We start from the raw sequence: 20,677 nt of genomic DNA, 5'->3' as shown, positions 1-20,677 counted from the left end.
TAAATTTTATGTCATATCTTATCTCTGGAAACCTGTCCTCAATCCCTTAATGAAGTAGTTAAAGATGATTGAAGTAGACATCAGTCAATACCGACTTTTTTTGCACTGATTTCACAATATCTAACCCTTTTAAACATGTCGGATTGGATTTTGATTGCATTTATACATTACCTTTTCACCTCTGAAAGGGATTTTAACATCTGTAAAGCAGAAAGTGAAAATTCTTCTGTTCCTTCATTATATTATTTTAGATATTGATGAATGTCTGGAGTTACCAGGTCTATGTCAAGGAGGAAAGTGCGTGAATACCTTTGGTAGTTTCCAGTGTCGTTGTCCAACTGGATTCTTCCTCAATGAAGAAACGCGAGTTTGTGATGGTTAGTGAACTCTCTTAAAAGACGTAAGCTGACTCTCAAGATTCTTACAATATACAGACTAAAGTACCCACAGCATGTATGGCCATGGAGAGGACAGTAGAACCCACTCTTAATATATGTGGCTAGCTGCAGACAAAAATCCCAGAATACATATCAGTCCACCTAAGTATTGGCCGACTCTTTATTTAGGGTACATTCACCATGATGCCGTGATTTATTAAGACATTTTTACATCGTAAGTCTTACATTTATTGTACGCCCAAAGACTTAAAAATGCACTCTTAGGCTGGTTTCAGGCAGCTGTAATATAGTTGTTTGTTCTCCCTTATTATGGAAACGACTGCCGAATTTCCAGCGGTTTATCAAAACCACAAGTAGAACACCATAGAAGCCTATGGTACACTAACTCCAGTTCTGATGAACCCATGGAGGTCCGGGTGTTGTGTCTATAATATGGGCGCAAAAGACAACCTAAATTACTGACATCTGAAAGTGGCCTTCTGTAACATATCTAATACATATATTCTTAAAATTATATTTAAGATGTCAATGAATGTGATCAGCCTGGAATATGTGGACCCGGAACATGCTACAACACTGTTGGAAACTATACTTGTATATGCCCACCTGACTTCATGCCAGTAAATGGAGGAAACAACTGTATGGGTAAGCTTTGGCTCTTAATAAACATTTTTACTAATCTTGGTGCTGATTTAAAAGTTTTTTTCAGGAAAATACTATTGATGACCTAGCCTCAGGATAGGTCATCAATAGTTGCTCAGCTGGGGTCTACTGTTTAAAATCCCAGCCAATCAGCTGATAGAGTGCGCACTGTCATTTCTGCAAAACACTGGGCTCAGAGTGGAAGCTGCTGCTCCGACCCTGGTGTAGTGGTTGATGTTTGGAATTGCAGGCATGACTCTCATTAAAATCAATGGGAGCTGGGACCTGCAGCTACAAGCGCCGGTAACTACACCACGGTCAGAGCAGCAGCTTCTGTTTCAACCTCTGTGTATTGTCATAAGCCAAAATAACATTGCAGTGTACAGTTAGTTTTTTTTCTGTGCAAATATATATGTCTAATAAACAAGCAACCTTAGTGCGAACATTTTAAATACTTTGCTCTTGTGCCAGTTATGGGTTGCATTGCGTATTTTTTAGTCGTTTGCAAAGTTAAAAAGAAGTTCAGCCATCACCTTCATTTTATATTGATGACCTTCCTTAGGAATAGCACACAATAGTGATACAGCTTTCAAACATAAAATGTACAATAATAGTAATAGCGGGGAACACATAGGCTTTATTCATAAAGGTACAGAACTTAGCTAACCTTCATATGAAAATGTAATTAGATTCTTTAGATGACAGCTACACAATGAGAGCTAAGCTCTTCGGCTACACGTCTGACAGCAGAGTGGTGTAACACGCATGACAGTCTCCAAGGGCAATCTGTAGAATTTAGAAAGCAGAGTTGACAAAGAGAAGAAAAAATAGTGCAAACTATAGTCAGAAGTCAAAACCAGCACAAGCTGATTTGTTGCTTTTGCTATGCAAAGGTATGTGGGCCGTTGCAGTTTTTGTATACCAGTTCTTATTTTGAAGTCTAGCCAAGCCTTGCTTTATAGAAATTCTGTACTATTTTTCCCCACATGAACCTCTTCACCTTCCAGTTAAGCTACAGATGACTTAATTTACATTAGCTCTCACAGATTTGTTGAAATAACACGCTGTGGTTTGCCAGATCTCTAAACAGTTGTAAAAGTACATCCAAAAAATATGTCAAATTACAAATATAAAAAGAGTCCAGCTTAACGTTGTTATCCAGCATTAAGCATTCACACCTTCCAGGCTATAAAATTTACAATAGAAGCAGCTGATTTATGCGTCTTCTAGCTAATCCATTTTATTACTTTCTCAAGTGCAGTTCAATTTTATATTTCTCATGTGACAATATACCATTTCTTTGACATTCTCAATGTTTTACTTTATTTGTTCTCTTTTTGCAGAAATGAGTGGGCAGCCAAGTGTTAGTATACATACTATTAATTTATATGTGAATAACCTACTATATTTTTTTTATATAGACATGAGAAGAAGTCTGTGCTTTAGGAACTTTAATGCCGACAATCAAAGTTGTGATGGAGAATTGCTTTACAACATGACGAAAAAAATGTGCTGCTGTTCATATAACATTGGACGTGCATGGAACAGACCCTGTGAGGAATGCCCATTGCCAAGTACTGGTGAGTGCATCATAAAAATGTAACTATCTCATAATTTGTAATGCAGTTGGAGATATACATTTACAGCTTTCTCATTATATGAAAGTATCAGAAGTAAATTAAACCGGATTTGAAGTTTACATTCCTCCTGAAGGGATCTGGCCCTGTTCTGGTAATGAATGGAGAGTCCGGGTTCTTGGACCTCTACCAAAGTTATCTTCTTGAATGTCTCAGTTTTCTCTGTGACTTTCAAGTAAATAACTAAATGTGGAATCTCATGCCGTTGCTCAAGGCTGTCTATAACAAAGTGTAAACTAAAAATTAAATATAAGTTTTGCGAAATGTATTGATATTTAATGCCATTATTGTCATAGTGATCAAAAGCATAAAGATCTGGCTAATAATCTCCTAATGCCCTTTGTAAGCTTAATCAGGGAATATCTACTAAAATATTAGCGCAAAATCCCACAGTGACTTGCGTTTAGTGGAGAAGAGGAAACTTCATGGCATTTTCTCATAAGATTCTCCACATGACTTAATTGCTTACCTACGTTGCTGTGGGGAACACCTAATATTGCAGCTTGTGTACATTTAGGTGTTTTCTCACCGCTAATTTAACTAATTTACAATGTAGCGCAATTCACATGGATAAAAATGTCAACAGTATGCAAAAACTCACAAAGGGAAAAATCTTTACAAGTGTTTATGATACTTAGAAAGGAGCAGTCATAAACTATGTAGCTAAAAACAAGCACGAGGTATGTCAAGACAATCCTGCCAAACTCAGGTTTGACCAATTCTGTCTTCTTCTGAGGCTCCTCCCTTCTCTCTCAGTCATTGCCTTATTATACGCCTCTTGCATGCCTATCCTCATTTCCCAGTTAGTATACATAAACCCCTTATGGTACTTTATTTAAAAGCTTCTCATTATCTGTGTGAACTCTGGGTCTCCATGGGCTCAGCAATCACAAAACCCAGTTATCAGCTACTGATTTAGAGCCACAAAGGATTTTTTACCTTGATTATTGGAAAGTTAATTTCTTTGCCAATGGCCCAATGTCCATGGGCAGATTTGATTTGCAGAAGATCCACAATTCAAGCACCTCAATTAAAGCATGCGGATTTGTAATCCAGATTCCGCATGGGGAAAACAAATCGCAGCATGCTCCATTTTAGGGCGGATTCCATGCAGACGGCTTCCATTAAAGTCAATGGAAGCTGTCTGATCTGTGGCCCGTCCACAATTGACATTGTGGATGAGCCGTGGATTCCGCGGGAAAGCAGGAGTTTTAAACAAAAAAACTATACTGCGCATGTGCGCCGGGGCGCTGGCCGGCGCTTCTGCACACATCTGCAGTACAGAAAATAGAAGACCTGGACAGGTACGCAGGGTTCTCGGCAGCGGGCAGGGTCGGATTCTGTTGCAGGTTCCCGCATGCGGAATCAGACCTGCCCGTGGACATGAGGCCTATCTTCGTACCGAAAGATAATAGACACAGGTAGCCTAAGCACATTATTTATCACCTTGGTCATGCTGCTACTTACTAATCTAAGCAGAAAGCGATGTACATATATTTGTGTCATTTATAACACACCAGTATGTATTTGTATTATTTCTATGCAGATGACTTTGCAGCACTATGTGGAAGCGCTCGCCCAGGCTTTGTCATTGACATTTACACAGGACAACCAATTGGTACGTTTTAATACAGACTCGCTGTTTAATCTACCTGTGAAACGTGTACCAAGTTCACTGACCTCATTACTCTTGTCTCTATCAGATATTGATGAATGCAGAGAGATTCCTGGAGTTTGTGAGAATGGCATTTGTATAAACATGATCGGGAGCTTCCGTTGTGAATGTCCAATGGGATTTTTCTACAATGACAAACTGCTGATCTGTGAAGGTAAACCTGCAGCTAATATGTTTGATAAGTGCCCTCACCCTTGTCATATCTATGAATCGTGAAAGCTCTGCCGCAAACTCCAGTTGTATAAATATCTCTTTGGGAGGTTGCTTCGGTTGGAACGTGGTATTAAACAAGGTGTCATTTTAGGGACCCCATTGAAATAGAATTTGGAAAATGTATAGTGGAAAAATGGCTGACTTTATAAAAAACCTTGCCAGTCCAATAAGTGCAGATTATAAATCTATTGCCTGATACATTGTTAGAAATTAAATATGTATATGCTCGGCACAATATCAACTGATGGTTTATTTCATGAGTCAATTCAACAAAGGATCCCAGCAATTACTTCAGATCTATGTATGCCTGTGCCCGTCTCCTACACCATAGGAACGTACAGATTGCAGCCTAAGTAAGCACAGTGTTTCACCAAACCTATCTGTAGCACATCAACAACACTTCAGCTGTGAACATCTGAAACCTAAAACTCAAGGATCCAATGATGTAAATAAACTGGCAGCATATTTGCCAATCCGTAAACACTGCAGAGGCTTACAGGGGGTAATAGTGCCATTCATAAAGTTCTCTACAAACAGAGAACGCAGTCACAGAGGAAAGAAAGGGGTAAATTCTCTAACTGAGAAAGCAAATAGGACTCCAAAGGAGGATAAACAGGATACTTAGCCGACTTGCTGCTGCAGGCTTTTTTTTGATGCTGTAGAATATAGTACATGTTACATTTTCTTGTAGAACACAGCCTATGGCTCAATCTCTGCAATACAAGTTGTGCTCCTGAATCAATGCCTATGTGTTTCATTCATAATATCACAGTGTAGGGAATTTTCACAGATCACTTGCTAGTTAATCAATTTTAATGAAGAAGTTATACGTCTGTTAGCTGCCTAAAACCATTTCATGTATAATTGCATGCAGTTTTTATGTAATAAAGACTACTTTATCTTGTTGTAACGCGTATGTGTTTGATTTTGCTTGTTTTGCCAGATATTGATGAATGCCAGAATGGGCCAGTGTGTCAAAGAAATGCAGACTGCATTAACACTCCAGGAAGCTACCGCTGTGACTGCAAACCTGGCTACAAATTCACTTCTACTGGACAATGCGTTGGTGAGATATAATGTATAATATAGTTCACACCTCTCTCATGGTCATTCATTTGTCTTTGGTGTATTATCCTGGAGGTGTTCACAAAGAAACATTGCAACCGTGCTGATCTATATGTCTGGACAGAAAACGACCTTACACAGTGATATCGGCAGTAGAGAATAGTATTATAAAATAGTGCTGATCAATATGAAAACTCAATCATCTTCACTTAGTTGATACTAAGGGTGGGTTCTCATGGGATGGAAATCGCGCGGAATGTCCGCAGCAGGACCGCACAGAAATTCTATGAGGTTTCTGCAGCGGAAAGGCTGCTTCAAAACCGGCACCATTTGGCTCAGGTTTGAAGCACCCTTTCCGCCTGTATTCTGCTGCGGAAATCTCTCCCCATAGAGAGAAGAGAGCCCGCAGCAGAAACAGTGATACAATTGACATGTTGTGGATTTTAAATTCCGTTGTCGGCAGCATGTGAATGAGTTTTTTGCAAATCTCGTCTACTTTGCTGCTTAGTCTCAGGTTTAAAAATGCCAACGGAATGTCTGCACGGAAATTTCGTGGCAAGTCCGCCCCGTGTGAGCCCAACCTAAGCAGGCATATTGCATTATTTTTTTACTTAACAGCCTAAAAATTCATTGTGGTATTAAGTTGATTTTGTAGGTGCTCCTCAGCAGCATTCATCTCTGCATACTAAAGGTAAAATAGAATCATATTTGCTGTTTACTGATACTTCCAAGACTTCCAGACTGTGTACAATATAGTATGCACATCATGAGAAATTCTTTACAGTCACGCTCCTTGGAGTATTTGCTTTTTGGTCCCTACTACTGAGTGATGTGTCTTAGCATGCTTAGCTTGGCAGTGACCACCAGCATATTAGTGCCAGAATGAGAACGTAATTTTCAGAATATCTTCATAAACAGAGAAAAAGCTGTAGTATATTTTGCTTAACTATATATCACACTGATAGATTTAGCTTGCAGAGACATGTTCTGTAAGGTTCTCATTTGAGCCAATTATACAATTAACTATTTCACAGTTCAGTGGTGGCTACATGTGTAGAGAACCATTAAGGAATCCATGAAAGAAAAAAAATTGTGCCATGCTGTTTAATGGTGGTATTTTCCCCTAGAAGCATATGTCATGTCATATGGAAGCTTAAAGACCTCACCGTGTGCACACAGCCTTGCATTTATTGACAAAACAAACCATTGAATGACTTGTCACACTGTCGATCCTTCAACCCCTTTTATTGTGGCTTTTCTCAATAAATGTACTAGTTAGGATTAAAAATGATGACATTATTTTTTATGTATAATTAAACGCGAAAGCATATAGAGTGGACACTGAATCTCATGTCCAGATGAATTACATCCTAGGGTACTGAAGGAGATAGCAAAGGTAATTGCTGAACTCCTCACTGTAATCTTTGAAAATTCCTGGAGAGCAGGGGAAGTCCCAGAAGATTGGAGGAGGGCAATTGTGGTCCCTATTTCAAAAAAGGGAAGAAGGTGGACCTAGGAAACTATAGTCCTGTGAGCCTGACCCAGAAAAGATCTTTGAACAAATTAAACAGCATGTATACAAGTACTTGGATGAGAATGGAGTAATTAACTAGAGCCAGCATGGATTTGTAACAAACAAGTCATACTAGTCTAATCTAATTTCTTTCCATAACAGAATCACGGAGTGGGTTGATCAGGCTAATTATGTAGATATAGTATATCTTGATTTCAGTAAAGCACTTGATAAAGTATCTCATACCATCCTTATTGAAAAAATAGCCAAATATGGGATCAACAAGGCAACTGTTGGGTGGATTCACCACTGGCTTAATGATCGTACTCAAAGAGTGGTCATAAATGGCTACACGTCCAATTGGAAGAATGTCTCAAGTAGGGCACTACGAGGTTCTGTCCTGGGCCCAGTGTTCATTTTTATAAATCATCTAGATGATGGAATTGAGGGGAACTGATCAAATTTGCTGATGGCACAAAGGAGGGATAGCTAACAGAGGAGAAGAGACAGGATTCAAAAAGAGCTAGACAAGTTTGAACAGTGGGCTGCAACTATTAGAGAGGTATTTAACAGGAAGAAATGCAAAATCCTACATCTGGGCAAGAAAAATGAAAAAAGCACATACAGAATGGGAAGAATTGAGCTAAGCAGCAGCATGTGTTGAAAAGACTTGCGTATACTAATAGAACATAAACTGAACATAAGTCATCAGTGTGATGCAGCAGCAAAAAAGGAAAAGCTGTCTACAAATATCTGAAGGGCTGTCACAGTGCAGAGGGATCAGCCCTATTCGCATTTGCACAAGGAAAGACTGAAGCAATGGGATGAAACTGAAAGAGAGGAGACACAGATTAGATATTAGAAAAACCCTTCTGACAGTGAGGGTGATCAATGAGTGGAACAGATTGCCACAGAAGGTGGTCAGTTATCCTTCAATGGAAGTCTTCAAACAGAGGCTGGACAGACATCTCTCTGGGATGATTTAGTGAATCCTGCATTGAGCAGTCGGTTGGACCTGATGACCCTGGTGGGTCCAACCCCCTCCAACTCTATGATTCCGTGGATCTGACTTTTTAGATAGTATGGTTCTTATTAAGTACCATGGCTTTTACAATTGAAAAATCTGAGATGTGTTGTCATCAGTTGTTGATTTATTATTGTTTTGGGTCATCTGTTCTTTCACATCAACCACACAAGTACAGAATTAAACCCAAAACATGAAGCTCTCTGGCACCCATCTACTTTTACCTAGCCAGAAGACCTCTTCTCTTCATCCTAACACTGTTGAAATGATGAGAACTTTTCCCAGGTCTCTGACTGTATGACTCAGAAATAACTGGATTCAAGTAGTATACATGTAGAAAAACTATTCTTTGAGTCTGCAACAGAAGATTTTCCATGAACAATAAAAAAGAATGCTGCTTGATGGAGATACTATATTTCACTTTCTTCTCCAAGCTTGTCAAGAACAGTCTGTAGTTTTCATCCAGGTCTCTCCGCTGATGAGGAAGTCTATTGTTCCTGCACTTTCTCCATTCCTATAATGAAGGCTGTTGATATATACATGCTGGGAAGTCCTCTGGGGTGGTTGTATTAAGATGTTTATAATTTCCCTCACTGCTACTATTGTAACTCACTCAGTGGAACAGGAAAACCGTTAGAAAATCAGATATAAAGAACAATATTGGTGATCACATTGGCAAGTCGTACACCTTCCTGCCATTCTCCACATGATCATTAGATAAGTGCTCAGGGAACCAACCTGGCTGGTCACTGCAGGCAGTGGTGTTTTTGTAGGAAACACCTGATATAAAGAATATCCTAATGTGGGTACAAACAAGGGTGAATGTTTCTTTAAAAAAAAGTCAGAAAAGTTATGAAACCTGACATGAATTACGTTTTTGATAGTTTAGGGTATTGATTATTGGTATTGGTATTCTGACATGCATTGCAATCAGATGGCAGGGTTCTTTTGTCTTATGTTTTTTGCTGCGTCTCTAGTTTCCATCTTAGAGTTCCATTTTCAGATAAAAATTGGGTTTAGACGGAACCTTGAACAAAATCATAGACTAATGTATCAGACTAGTTGACTCTACTTTCTCTGTCCTCCCAAAATAACGGAAAGAGATGGAAACCACATCAGCGGAGTTAAAAGTGGTCTTTGTTTGAAAGATTAAAGTCTACAGTTCTATCTGAATACAGTTTTTCTGATTCAGATGGAACGCTGAGATGGAAACCAGGCATCTAGCAAAAAATGCTGTGTGAAAAGAGCCCTATTCACTGGCTGTGATAAGAAGGGTGTAAATACCCGAGGCAGTCCAAACAACTGCTAAAAGGGCCCCTATGCTATTATGTGGTAAATATCTGCATAGACTCTTTGCTATAGAGGAACTGTATTGTTTGCAAAAATGAGGTTAAGGAATTGGCCAACAGTCATGTAAACAGCATGGAGTCTAAAACTGAACCACTATGCCGCCCTCGCCTACACATGCTGCTGATGATAAATATTAGAGTGGAGTAAGAGTCTCCAAACTTGTTGAACAAAGGTGCAGAAATCAAAGTTGCTAGTAATGGAAACAAATTCCAAAGTAGTAATTTGCAAGAGGTGAAAGCTGAGATTTTTTTTATTTGCACTTTCAGTCAGTCCCATAATGCATCATCACTGCATTAACTAAGGTTATACCCCTTTTGCCTGCAGGGGGAACTGTTTAATTATCATCAGTGTCTATATTCACCTAAGTAAATTACAGACCATGAGTATACAGTTAAGAGGGTGAGCTGTGATCTCCTCTATTATAACTGTGTGACAGGAGCTGAGTGATCATCATCAGTAGCTGTGACAGGAGTGCCTGTATTCTTCTTGTGTCGTAGATATATGTAAGAGCATCACACAAACTGAGAAATTGACTAAAAAATGAATCCATGACACCCAAGTAGATATAAGCTGGTCAGAATTAAGATCACATGACCATCTGAGGAAATAGAAGCCAGGAAATTCAGACAGAAAGGAATAACTAACCAATGTAATACTAGCTCACCTATATATACCGGAGGGAATAGCTACATATTGAATGAATTTTAAAAAATCACTAGAGTGGCCCTTTAAGGTAACATTCCGAGCAAAAGTAAAACTGTGCTAGGCCAGAGGGGTGTGGCACAACATAATTCTTAAGTCATGCACTGCCCCCTCATGCTTTGTACTAGGAATAACACAGTGCATCAATTTTGCATTGAATGCTCCTTTAGTGCTTATACCAATGAGTGGTATTCACATCTGTATTCTGTCCATGTTTGTAACAGACTACACATGGACAGCACATTGACCTACGATAGTCAGTGGGGCTATGAAGAAAAAACATTTTTTACACAGTAAAAAAAATACTGCAGGTTCTATTCTGGTCCGATTTCATGATGTCAGTCGCCCATTCAATTCAATAGGTGTGCGCACACAGATTAAAATTGGTCCATTGTTTACTGACCAAAATTGGATGTGCTCATTAGAGATGAGCGAGTATACTCGTTTCGAGTAATTACTCGATCGAGCACCGTGATTTTCGAGTACTTCTGTACTCGGGTAAAAAAAGATTCAGGGGGTGGGGGGAGGCGTGGCGGAGCAGGAGGTAGCAGCGGGGAACAGGGGGGAGCCCTCTCCCTCTCCCCCCCACTCCCCGCTGCAACCCCCCACTCACCCACGGCGCCCCCCGAATCTTCTCACCCGAGTACGGAAGTACTCGAAAATCGCGGCGCTCGGGCGAAAAAGGGGCGTGGCCGAGTAGGTTCGCTCATCTCTAGTGCTCATCTAAATAAGCCCTTAAAAGGCATTTTTTTTATCATACTAGTGAAATATGTGAAGGAAGGAAACAAGCTTGACTCGGGTATTTCTATGTTGCAAAAATGCAGTCAATGAATAGTAAGTATTGTGCTAGCCTGTTTGATGTGTATGCAGTTATTACAATAGTAGTAAACACAATGAAATATGTGTTAACTGCGGTGGTCAGCACTTATGCGCTCGTTACTGAAGGGATATTATCTTGTAAACAATCTGACTGTGGAAATGATATATGTTTAAAAGGAGGAAACATGACATCCATTGACAAATCAAACCAATACATGTCATGTCTGGTGGTGTCATAGCATTGCGTTTATCCTCTGCTTTGCACATGTTGCTCACATTTCTGTTTTTTTGGTTTCTTTTTATATTTATACAGATCGTAATGAGTGTCAGGAAAATCCGAACCTTTGCAGCCATGGAGAGTGTCATGACAAGACTGGAGGATATTACTGTGTTTGTCATAATGGATTTAAAACCAATGAAGATGAGACCATGTGTCTGGGTGGGTTCTTCACTTTATTTTCCATACATGATTAGAATAATACATGGGTATCCACTCATCAGTAGCTAAAATTAACATTACGGGGGAAATTTTGGGTCGTGCACCAGAGTTTTGGTGTAAGAAAGTGATGTTTTTTTGTAAAAACTATGAGCATAAATTTGCTGATACTTGCCCTTTTTATGCCATCCTTGCCACTTCTTTTAAAAGTGAGTAGGGATTGGTGAAAGAGGGCAAAGCCACCCCAACCTTACAAATTTAATATCATTTATGCAGGAAGCTGGCATAATTTTAGAGCAAATCTATGCCAGCACATATCTGACATAGATTAGACTTTGTGGCACACAGGACAACCAGAGATGTAGCAAATTTATTAAGAGGCGTGTCCCTCTTAATTAGTTTGTTACATCTTACCCCAGAAAGGACTGCAGTAACGCAAGAGTATGAAATATGACTTATTGAATGTATGTACATAGATATGTTTGCATGTACGGAATCATATCAATGGACATACATGTTGAATTAGTGCTTTACTATAGTCCTTGGTGAAAACCCACAAAGAACACAGGAAAAACAAAGAGAAGAGACATTAATTCTGGCATAATATATGAAAGATGTGCAGGATTCCTTCCTTGTGCAGTGAGTGCCACATTTATCTATAAAGCTGGATGAAAATAGTACAGATTTTGAGTGACTCTGAAGCCTCAGACACTTTTTCAGATATGGTAGCCCATGTTGAAAAAAGTTCGTCACGGGCCTCATAAAGAGGACGTTTGGCCTGAATACTATTTATTTTTAGTGTATAGTAATCACACCTGAAACCTGTTCCAAATAGGTTGATAAATCTGTGAAAGCAGATGATAAATAAAAGCAATAATGAGAAAATGCTTTCAAAGCAGATGTTTCTTCCCTTCACCCACAGTGAAACTCATTAAATAGCACTTTGTATGTTTTGGGCATAATAAGATTTTGTGCATGATTGATTGTAATAAGAGTGAGGCTGGCCATGCACGCTAGATTTTGATCAATAGAATTTGCTAAGTTTGGCGGGACAGAGTATTTAACTACTATGTAGGGGGGGTTGTCTCATGATGCTCCCTCAATGGCAGATGTCAATTAAAATAGGAATCGGGTTTTTGGATTTCAACTGCTGGATCCTTTTGCTTCTCTGGCAGCGGCTTTCTCCCCGCTCTGATTTCAGAGCACATGCACGCATGGCTGAATTGGGTGTGCAGTGCATGGAGGTGTCCGGCAAGGTACTCCGCCAGCTGTCTTATATGTATGGGTAGTGTGAGGGTTGAGCCCACAAACTAGTTTTCTGTGTTTTTTTTAGTTTTGACATTGCTATTTCGCCCCCTCATGTACTATGGTTAATTAATAATCCGTGATTTAATTATACATATAAACAACAATGTTCTTTAGTTTCTGATTGTAAAACTGTAAACTATACTGGTAGGAAATGATTTGTAACATTTCCTTTCCTGCTTCAGATATTAACGAGTGTGAAAGAGATCCCTGCGGTAACGGAACATGCAGGAACACGGTCGGCTCCTACAACTGCCGCTGTTTTGATGGCTTCATTCTGTCCCACAATAACGACTGTATAGGTAAGATGATCTCACTACTAAGCACAAAGAGTTAACTCGATTACACGGAGCTAGAATGATTTCTCTCTTCCTCTCTTGTCCAGTCTAGCCAGTATTTTGTTTTCGCCTACACAGAATCCAGCAAAGCATTTTCTCTTTGAAGACTTTCCAGATATTAATTAGAAGGAAATGAGCCATTATATTGTTTTTGGATGATATAATACTCCTGATACAAATCAACGTAACAAATAGCTTGTGGTTCTTAAGTGACTGTAGCTGCCTTATATTCGTGGCATCACATTTGGAGGAGGTTCAGCGCTATACAGATTGCTTCTTCTTACTTTGTTCTCCGTATTGTAATTTTTACAGATATCGATGAATGTGATACTCTGAACGGCCAGCTATGTAGAAATGGACAGTGCATTAATGTCATTGGGTCTTTCCAATGTATATGTAATGCAGGATATGAAATGGCAGGTGATGGGAGAACATGTCTCGGTAAGTATCAGTGATTCTCTGAAGGTGAAAGACAGGGAAGTCTGTTAAAACCACTGAATCATCCTTGTAGCAGCAATTCTCCTGTTAGCTAATAAATTATTGGCAGGGTGGAGAGGGGTCCAATGCAGTATTTCATCAAATATTTTCTAAAAGGACATGTGAAGAGTTTGTACACCTTTGCACTATTTTTTTCCCTATTCAATGTGTTTTTGGAAATGAAGACTTTTCGTAATTGGCTTTCATTTAAAATTTTTGATTCTTTCAATTCTATGCTTGTATTTTTTTCCAAGTTACAGCAATCTTAGCAAATTCTGTCAGTCAGAGTTAACTGACTGGCTCCTCCCCAAGCCTGCTCCGCTGTTTTGAATGGGCATGCACTGCTTTTTCACTGAGCTATCAGGGCTCTTACCCACTTGTGTTTTTAATGGTGCGATATCGCTGCGTTTTTTTTATGCAAATGTCAATGGGACTTTCTAATGTTAAAAACGCATTTCAAGTTTGCTCTTTGCGATTTTTGTGCGATGCGTTTTTAATATTATGAAGTCCTGTTGACAATTGAGTTAAAAAAAACGCAGAGATATCGCAGTGTTAAAAAATGCAGATGGGTAAGAGCCCTTACAAAGGGCTGTATGACAGTGCCAGGGGATGGTGGAGGAGATCAGGAGGACAGAGAGCAGTGCAGAGAAAGCTACTAGTACAGTAGGCTGTAATTCAATCTGGATGAATTTTCTGTTCTTATCATCAGTAAGGGGGAGCTAGACCAGTAGCTGGTGAGAGAGAGGATGAGATATAGCTGTGTAGTATTGAGAGGGCGTGGTTATGCTACACAACTTCTGAAAGTCGACAGGGTAGGGAGCTGAACTTGTGTGCATTCATGAGAAAGACCAGCTGATCAATGCTGGGTACGCCAAAAACCTGAATGTAGGAAAGCCTGCAAACCAAGTATAAATGACAAGGAAAACTCAAAAATGACAATTGCAAAAAGCAGATAAGTGCATCATATTTCTGCAGGAACTTAATCAGATATGTGTGTTGTGATTTTTCACACACAAAGGTTTCCATAGCCTTCAAGCAAGAGCTAATTATTTAATTCTCAAGAGTAGTAAAAATGATCAATTTAGCCAGTAGATAAGAGGCTGTTGGAAAACTAGACTATACATAGTGGCTATTAAAAGGAATATCTGGTGCAGACAAGACATTTTGCACATTTGGAGATACCATGTCATAAATGAGACTCTTCTATAGCCTACAGATAAGAGCAATGCTTAGTTCTGCTTTTGGCCCTGTAGGATGGGAAATATGCAGTGATTTCAATAGGAGACATGCATTCCATAGTAGTGGCTAGGTAATGAGAATTGTAAGTGGCCTCAGTCATATGAAGTCATTTTAAGAGGTGTTGCTTTTCAGTTGTGTTTCACCTTCTTCTTGCTTTCTAGAGGATTAAATGTTGACTTTATATCATTGCATTTCTTAGATATTAATGAATGCGCTCTTGATCCTGGAAAATGTGCTCCTGGAACTTGTCAAAATTTGGATGGCTCATACCGCTGCATTTGTCCTCCAGGATATCTTTTGAGAAATGACACATGCGAAGGTAATAAAAAATGAGTTTTGATTCAAATGTGTGAATGTGAACTCTAAAAAGAACCTAACCTTGTACAATCATTTTATCTTTGTAGACATTGATGAGTGTACGGATATTCCAGAAATCTGTGCCTTCGGGACTTGTAGTAATACTCCTGGCAGCTTTAACTGTTTCTGCCCAGAGGGCTTTGTGCTCACCTCTTCTGGAAAGCGGTGCCAAGGTAATATTTTCTGAAGTTGCAGCTAAATATTAAGTATTGTTAAAGGGGTTGTCTCATGAAAGCAAGTGGGGTTATACACTTCTGTATGGCCATATTAATGCACTTTGTAATGTACATTGTGCATTAATTATGAGCCATACAGAAGTTATTCACTTACCTGTTCCGTTGCTGGCGTCCTCGTCTCCATGGATCCGTCTAAAATCGCCTCTTCTGGCGATTTTAGACGCGCTTGCGCAGTCCGGTCTTCTCCCTTCTCTTGGGTCTCGGCACGAGCGGAGTTCGGGCTCCGCCCCCTTCTACGCGTCATCGCGTAGCTCCGCCCCGTCACGTGTGCCGATTCCAGCCAATCAGGAGGCTGGAATCGGCAATGGACCTCACAGTGAAGATCCCGGCGGCCATCTTACTAAGGCAAGTAAGAAGAAGGAAGAAGTCGCCGCAGCGCGGGGATTAGGGTAAGTACTACCCGGTTTTTTTTTTTAACACATGCATTGGGTTTGTCTCGCGCCGAACGGGGGGCCTATTGAATAAAAAAAAACCCCGTTTCGGCGTGAGACAACTCCTTTAAGTAATGAAATAATAATTCACCTCATCAGCCAACGCTTACACTATAAGCTTATCTAGTGCCAAGATGATCTCAAAGTCTATCCTTGCCATTTTGGCAGTATGGCTATGCTGAAAGCTATAATGCCATGTACTAACATAGATACAGCATAATCAAATGTAGATATATTTATCAACTGTGTTATTTGTTCAAAGTTATTAACATTGTCAATGTAATATTCAGAGGTTTATAGCAGTTATTTATTCGTCCCTAATAGATATCAGAGTTGGATTCTGCTACACGAAGTTTGAAGATGGAAAATGTACCTCACCCAAGGCTAAAAATCACACAAAAATAGAATGTTGCTGTTCTTCTGGAGAGGCCGGATGGGGATCTCCATGTGAAATCTGCCCAGTGGAAGGAGATGGTATGATCTAAGAGTACACCTCAGTGCCACATATCAAAGTAATCTATTAACACATATTTTATACAAAACTGCAGCTCATTTAGTTGAATAATTATTACGGAATGACATAATTCACATTCGTAACATAACACAATGAGCCAAAATACAGTAAATTCACAGACAGTCTCACAGGGAAACAAAAACAGTTTTCCACCCATCTAAAGCTGGCAAGGGGTTTGTTTCAAATGTACTCGAATGCTGAGAACAATTTTAGATGTTCATGATGTGAAGTCCTAATGAATATATTCAACAGGAAGATATGACAAACACTCATGCAAACAGTGACAAGTAATAGCAGCACAAACGTTCTTTAGGTTGAGTCAACTTTTGTTTTAACTTTCTACGGCTAACATCACTTGGAGGGTCATAGGTTGTCTAGCTGACAGTTTCTAGTTCAGAGACTTTAAGCTCATTAGCGGATGCTGTAATAATATTGTGTGTTTTCTTTTGAAGAGGGTTTCAAAGAGATCTGTCCATATGGACTTGGCAATAATGTTGGGCCAAATGGGGAACGAATTGGTAAGACATGATTTAAAGTGATAATACAACTACCGAGAGGCCTCATATTCAATGATTTACATTGTCGGTTCCTGCATTACCTCCTGCAGATATGGATGAATGTGTTGATCAAGACAAATGCAAGAATGGGCACTGTATTAACACAGATGGCTCCTACCGCTGCGAATGTTCCTTTGGCTATGTCCTGACCGGGGAAGAATGTATAGGTAAGTTCATGTAGAATTTAATATAGCTAAACATAAAGAGACTATTGGGGGTGCATGATAATAGTATATTAGACTCAGATTGTCAAGTATCTGCCTCTTCTGATTGCCTCAGTAGAACTAGGATGGAATCCATAGCATCATTACAAGAGAATGCTATGAAATATTTCCCCCAGTGCTCCTGAGAGAAGCTGAAATTGCACCATGTGGGCAGAATTTGACAATCGTATTTGCTATTAGTCATTCCTCATATAGCAAGCACCATTTTGAAATATCTCTGTAATTTTTTTAAGTTTTTAGTTTTTAGTTAATTACTCATCATTGCATTGCATGATTACTGGGTGAGATGATGGGTGAAGATAAATATATTTTGGTTTTGTAGATACTGATGAGTGCTCTGTTGGAAACCCATGTGGAAATGGAACTTGCAAGAATGTAATTGGTGGCTTTGAGTGCACATGCGAAGAGGGTTTTGAGCCTGGATCAATGATGTCATGCGAAGGTAACTTTCCAATTCCATAACTTTATTAGACTAATTAAATGTGATTCAGATAATCCACTGATGGGAGGAACACAGCTGGAAAACAAATGTAGTTGTCTAATTATGGACTACTTGCAATTACAATATACTAAATGATTTGTGCTTGCATGTGAGAGCCTAGTTTCAAAGCCCCAGAAATATATAATTTGTTATTTCCTCTTCTTACTTTTATGCATTCCCAGAGGCATCAGTATTTGGAGTACTGAGGAAGTGAAGCTCCATCTTTGACTGACACTGGATATATAGTCAGCAAATGTAAACTGTAGATATTCAGGGATCTCTTTTTATGAATACCTTGTTTAGGAATGTGTTAATGAGCCTGGCTTTGTCAGTAATAATGTATTAGTGTGCCAACCTGACTGCCAGCCTATGAAGAATAGAACACCATTAGGTACTCAATGCATTAAATGGAGACACGCAGGGGCGTACCTAAAGGCTCAGGGGCCCGGGTGCAAAAGTTCAGCTCGGGGCCCCCCCACCCCGGCCCTCCACCCCACACGCCCCCGTACCCATACCTAGATCGTGCTGCATACATGATCTGTCCCTGGCGTAATCTTTCCAAACATGATGCATTTCCTGCACTACATGAAGATTTGTTTGTAGCCCCGCAGGCCACTCTCACACATACCTCTTTTTACCGCTATTAGCACAGGGCCCCGAGTGCCGTACTAACCACGGTACAACACTCCAATAGATTTTAATGAGGTTACTCAAATTTGTGCTCAAACACGGTGTTTCTAACACTGTGATTTTCGAGAGCTGTCTGTTCTATTTTTGCATTTTTGTGGTTTTTAACACACCTCATCACCCATCACAATTATGGGGTGCATTGAAGAGTGCTGTCAAACGCTGTAACCTATGTTCAAAAATGCTGCTTGAAATTACGGTAAAAATGCCACGATTTTGAGCTGCGTTTTCTGAACACGTGTGAGAGCGGCCTCAGGGGGGGTCGTGTTTATGTTGCACTTTAGAACCACAATTAAGACACATAAAAACCTGCATGCAGTATTTAAAGACCGCGTACGGTATTAGGGTGACTGCCCACTACAGGTTTTTTTCACGACGAAATTTGCAGCGTTTTTTTTTTCTGCAGGGGTCTATGGGACTTGTAATGTTAAAATCACGATCGCGCAAAACCGCGATTTCACGGTAAATTGCGATTTTGCGCGATCGTTATTTTAGCATTACAAGTCCCATAGACCCCTGCAGAAAAAAAAACGCTGCAAATTTCGCCGTGAAAAAAAAATGTAGTGGGTAGTCACCCTAAAGGAGCTGCAGACACTATCAATAACCGCATGTGGTTTTGATGCGGTTTTTAATTGCGTGTAAAGGGTGCAAATAAATACAGTAAATCCAGGGAGAAGGAGAGGGAGAGAGAGATATACACACACACACACAGATATACACACACACACAGATATACACACACACACAGATATACACACACACACACAGATACACACACACACACACAGATATACACACACACACACAGATATACACACACACAGATATACACACAGATATACACGCACACAGATATACACACACACACGCACACAGATATACACACACACACACACAGATATACACACACACACACACACACAGATATACACACACACACACACATACACACACACACACACATACACACACACACAGATATATACACACACACACACACAGATATACACACACACACACAGATATACACACACACACACACAGATATACACACACACAGATATACACACACACACACACAGATATACACACACACACACACAGATATACACACACACACACACAGATATACACACACACACACAGATATACACACACACACACACACAGATATACACACACACACAGATATATACACACACAGATATACACGCACACAGATATACACACACACACACACACAGATACACACACACACACACAGATATACACACACACACACACAGATATACACACACACACACACACAGAGGTATACACACACAGATACACACACACACACACACAGATATACACACACACACACACACAGGTATACACACACAGATACACACACACACAGATATACACACACACACAGATATACACACACACAGATATACACACACATAGATATACACACACACACACAGATATACACACACACAGATATACACACACACACAGATATACACACACACAGATATACACACACACACACACACAGATATACACACACACAGATATACACACACACACACACAGATATACACTTACCCCAGGGCTCGGTCCACTTCTCCTCCATGTGACAGCAGCAGCAGGAGAGGTAAACTCAGAAGCTTCCCCGTTCAGCAGGAAGCAAGGGGGGGGGGCAGCACATGATCCCTGTGCCCTGCCGTCTCATATGACTTCCTCCCCTGCTGGCCCATGTGACCTCCTCCCCTGCCGGCCCATGTAAGTACCTCCCTGCTTTTCCTCTCAGGCTGGCTGTTCTGACTGCCGCATCATGCGGGGGAAAGAACGGTCAGCCATTAATGCACTGAATGTGCATGGGGGTATGTCGGAGGGCGACCCCAGCACCCCCTGACGCTACGCCTATGGAGACACGTATTAACAATAAGCAGTTTGTTGATGAGTTCCAGATAGCTGTATGATTCATTTTCCCCAAAGTAAAACTGCATTTTAGAGCTACATCAGGGAAGTTCTCGTTTTCATTTTTTAAATATATATATTTTTCTCTTTTCTATACTAATATGTTGTTTTGTTAACAGATGTTAATGAGTGTGCTCAAAATCCCTTGCTATGTGCTTTCCGCTGTGTTAACACCTACGGTTCATATGAATGCAAGTGTCCAGCTGGCTATGTACTCAGAGAAGACAAGAGGATGTGCAAGGGTAAGTGTCTACCGTGATGAACACTTATAGCAGGTGACGAAGCTACACAGCAGAAGAGGGAACAACACAGTATGTCAGATTGTTCCAGTGTGAGTCCTTCCCAAACAGGATGTGCAGTCCATACATGCTCAGTTTGGCCATACT

At 40.1% G+C, this 20,677-nt stretch overlaps 1 protein-coding gene across 1 annotated transcript in view; it reads left to right on the top strand.

Moving 5' to 3' along the window:
• FBN1 (fibrillin 1) overlaps nucleotides 1–20,677 on the top strand; it is a 209,834-nt gene that overhangs the window by 163,284 nt on the left and 25,873 nt on the right. The window contains exons 40-55 of the mRNA XM_066592616.1: nucleotides 252–377; nucleotides 921–1,043; nucleotides 2,462–2,620; nucleotides 4,224–4,295; nucleotides 4,381–4,506; nucleotides 5,509–5,631; nucleotides 11,352–11,477; nucleotides 12,965–13,081; nucleotides 13,430–13,558; nucleotides 15,033–15,152; nucleotides 15,238–15,363; nucleotides 16,182–16,331; nucleotides 16,824–16,889; nucleotides 16,979–17,095; nucleotides 17,475–17,594; nucleotides 20,411–20,533. Coding sequence (XP_066448713.1) covers nucleotides 252–377; nucleotides 921–1,043; nucleotides 2,462–2,620; nucleotides 4,224–4,295; nucleotides 4,381–4,506; nucleotides 5,509–5,631; nucleotides 11,352–11,477; nucleotides 12,965–13,081; nucleotides 13,430–13,558; nucleotides 15,033–15,152; nucleotides 15,238–15,363; nucleotides 16,182–16,331; nucleotides 16,824–16,889; nucleotides 16,979–17,095; nucleotides 17,475–17,594; nucleotides 20,411–20,533 — 1,923 coding nt within the window. The remainder of the gene's footprint in view (nucleotides 1–251; nucleotides 378–920; nucleotides 1,044–2,461; nucleotides 2,621–4,223; nucleotides 4,296–4,380; nucleotides 4,507–5,508; nucleotides 5,632–11,351; nucleotides 11,478–12,964; nucleotides 13,082–13,429; nucleotides 13,559–15,032; nucleotides 15,153–15,237; nucleotides 15,364–16,181; nucleotides 16,332–16,823; nucleotides 16,890–16,978; nucleotides 17,096–17,474; nucleotides 17,595–20,410; nucleotides 20,534–20,677) is intronic.

This window comes from Eleutherodactylus coqui, chromosome 2 (assembly GCF_035609145.1).
Source record: "Eleutherodactylus coqui strain aEleCoq1 chromosome 2, aEleCoq1.hap1, whole genome shotgun sequence".
NCBI classification, from domain to species: domain Eukaryota; kingdom Metazoa; phylum Chordata; class Amphibia; order Anura; family Eleutherodactylidae; genus Eleutherodactylus; species Eleutherodactylus coqui.
Note: the sequence above shows the minus strand (reverse complement) of the source record. Positions and strands in the feature narration are given on the sequence as shown.